The sequence below is a fragment of the Habropoda laboriosa genome, unplaced genomic scaffold, assembly GCF_001263275.1.
Source record: "Habropoda laboriosa isolate 0110345459 unplaced genomic scaffold, ASM126327v1 scaffold186, whole genome shotgun sequence".
Lineage (NCBI taxonomy): Eukaryota > Metazoa > Arthropoda > Insecta > Hymenoptera > Apidae > Habropoda > Habropoda laboriosa.
In genome coordinates, this window is record NW_017100427.1 from 2,917,549 (window position 1) to 2,920,064 (window position 2,516).

The window sequence follows — 2,516 nt, forward strand, 5'->3', positions numbered from 1 at the left end:
ATTTGACAAATACAGATAATTATTTGAAATACTGTTACTACGATTTATTACTTTTATACGATTCGATATTTTATATCAATAGCTTTTAATCTTGTATTTAAAATTAGAATTTGTTTTACCACGGTAAATTTAGTAACATTACAGTACAAGCGAATGTCAAATGAAAATAGGAATATATGTACATACTTTTCGTAGTTGAAAATTGTACCTTAACTTATAGTGAAAATCCCTAAAACGTTTGTGTCAAAACAGCTGATTGCAGAAATTGATGAAAACGAAAATTCGTATTAATTGAAAAGCTACTGAAAAGTAGGTTAAAAAAGGTCAAATATCAGTCACGTCATTGTTGAGTCCCAATAAACGATTGTGATTATTTCAGTGATATACAATTGTCAAGTGTGAATATTTTTACCATAACAGATGTTTATTGTAAGAAATGTCACAAATTGATATCCAGGATTTATTTGATAAAAGCAGGTAAAATAATCATTTGTAAACAATAAATTTCAATAATGTTTTGCAGATAATAATATTGTTTTGTCATTTCTTTAATGACAAATAGTGATACTTAAATGAATATACTTAATATTTTGGAATAACAAATTTTTCATTATTAACATATGGATACTATATGAATGTATGAAATATCATTTAAATGTAATACTATCAAATTAAAGTGTAATCATAATAATTTTCAAATAATATTTTAATTAGTATAGATACATAATATTATTATAGCATATGTCTAAAACTTTTTATGTATAACAACATACATTGCATAAGAATAGTTAAAAATATATTTCTGTTATATGCAATATTGTTATATTTATCTATTTCATAATTGTACAAGTATTAAGACATTTTATACTGTTATTTATGATGTATTAGAAATAATAATTACCAATTAGAATATTTTTTATATTTTAAGGTAAACTTTCACATTATTAGCATAAGTAACTAATATTAATTCAAATATTATAATAAATATTAAAATTAAATATATTGTTCAGGTTTCCCAGTGGTTGGCCTCTTGTATTTATATTGTTATATACTCCTGTGGGTCTCTTACTTGTATTATTACGATTACTAATTGCTCTACAATTTTGGCTTCTTGCAACACTGTTACCTGATTGTAATATTCTTCGAACATTCTTAAATCATGGATTTAGTTTTGCCTTTGGTATCATGGTAAAAATTCCTGATGGTGAAGTTAAAGACAAGCAATCAAAGATTATAATTGCTAATAATGTGTCTGTCCTGGATCATTTTGCATTGTACAAAGCCACACAAGCATTAACTCCTACTGTCTGGGAACTACCTACTGCCTTAAATAATGCACTGGGTTTACAAATAATGGATATGAGTAGCAAAGAGGCTCTAATTGCCAATATAAAGCAGTTTCTTTCTACATCAAAAGGCAACATTGCAGTTCAACCTGAATTTGGTACAACTAATAGTCGTGTTGCCTTATTAAAATTCAGCTCATGGCCATTTACTATAGAAGCATCTATTCAACCAGTTGCAATTAAAGCATCAAGGCCAGAATTCATACCTATTCATTTAACTTCATTGGCATCTAGATGGTGGACAGATGTGTTTTGGTTTATGTTTGTTCCTTATACAATCTTCACATTTAAGTACCTGAAAATCAAACAAAATACAGATGGTAAAGCATTAGTAAGGGAAGTAGAACAAGACATAGCAACTAGTCTTGGACTTCAAACAAGTTCTCATACTGTATCAGACAAAATAGAATTTGAAAAACGCTGCATAATGGAAAAAACACAAAGTAGAAGATTCAACAGTTCTCCAAATTCACAAGTTATACATAACATTGAGGTACAGAGAATGGTCCAACAAGTCAGTGAAGTGCTTCCACTAGTCCCACATAATGTGATTCTCAGAGACCTTTGTATGTAAATAAATAATTATTATTAACTCATATATTATATTAATAGCTTTTATTCTTTAAAAATTTAATTTATTAATGATTATTTTAGTGAAAACACGCAATGTTGATATTACAATTGCCAATATATTAGATGGCATAGTTACTTATACTCCAGAATCATCTCAGACTGTTACACCATCAGTACCATTGAATCAATTACAAAAAAGTACAGTTAAAACTACCAGTAATCTAGGAACTTCTTCCTTCCAGGAGAGAAAAGCTAAAATGATAAGGGAAGCTTGGGAAAGGTATGTTCAAAAACATGGACTTAAAAATTGTTGACATTTTCATTGCAATTTTATTCTGGTTATTGTATCTTTATTGGTTACAAGTATGTAATGTTTTGTCGTATGTGTATTTACTATTACATAATGTGAATATAATTTTATGTCTAAAATATAACTGTATATTTTTAAAACTACCTATCCTTTTTACATAAATATTATAGTATTATTGTGAAAAGCACATTTTGGAAGACAGTATTTACAGTAAGTTCACATTTTTCTAATTGTTATAAGTAACAATAGAACAAGTAAAATAAATCTTATTTATACATAAATTATTT

The 2,516-nt window shown here is 27.0% G+C and overlaps 1 protein-coding gene across 1 annotated transcript; it reads left to right on the forward strand.

Annotated features, from left to right (window-relative positions):
• Positions 1–304: 304 nt before the first annotated feature.
• On the forward strand, positions 305–2,261 carry LOC108575592 (ancient ubiquitous protein 1-like). Its single transcript, XM_017938421.1, has 3 exons — positions 305–477; positions 1,011–1,912; positions 2,001–2,261. The coding sequence occupies exons 1-3, from the start codon at positions 437–439 to the stop codon at positions 2,231–2,233; spliced, it is 1,176 nt and encodes a 391-aa protein (XP_017793910.1). The 5' UTR covers positions 305–436; the 3' UTR covers positions 2,234–2,261.
• Positions 2,262–2,516: the final 255 nt, after the last annotated feature.

Excerpts from the sequence above, each read along its gene's own strand:
- LOC108575592 (XM_017938421.1), top strand. The coding sequence starts at position 437 with ATGTCACAAATTGATATCCAGGATTTATTTGATAAAAGCAG. Across the intron at positions 478-1,010 it reads GATTTATTTGATAAAAGCAG|GTTTCCCAGTGGTTGGCCTC; the intron begins GTAAAATAATCA and ends TATATTGTTCAG. Across the intron at positions 1,913-2,000 it reads TGTGATTCTCAGAGACCTTT|TGAAAACACGCAATGTTGAT; the intron begins GTATGTAAATAA and ends TGATTATTTTAG.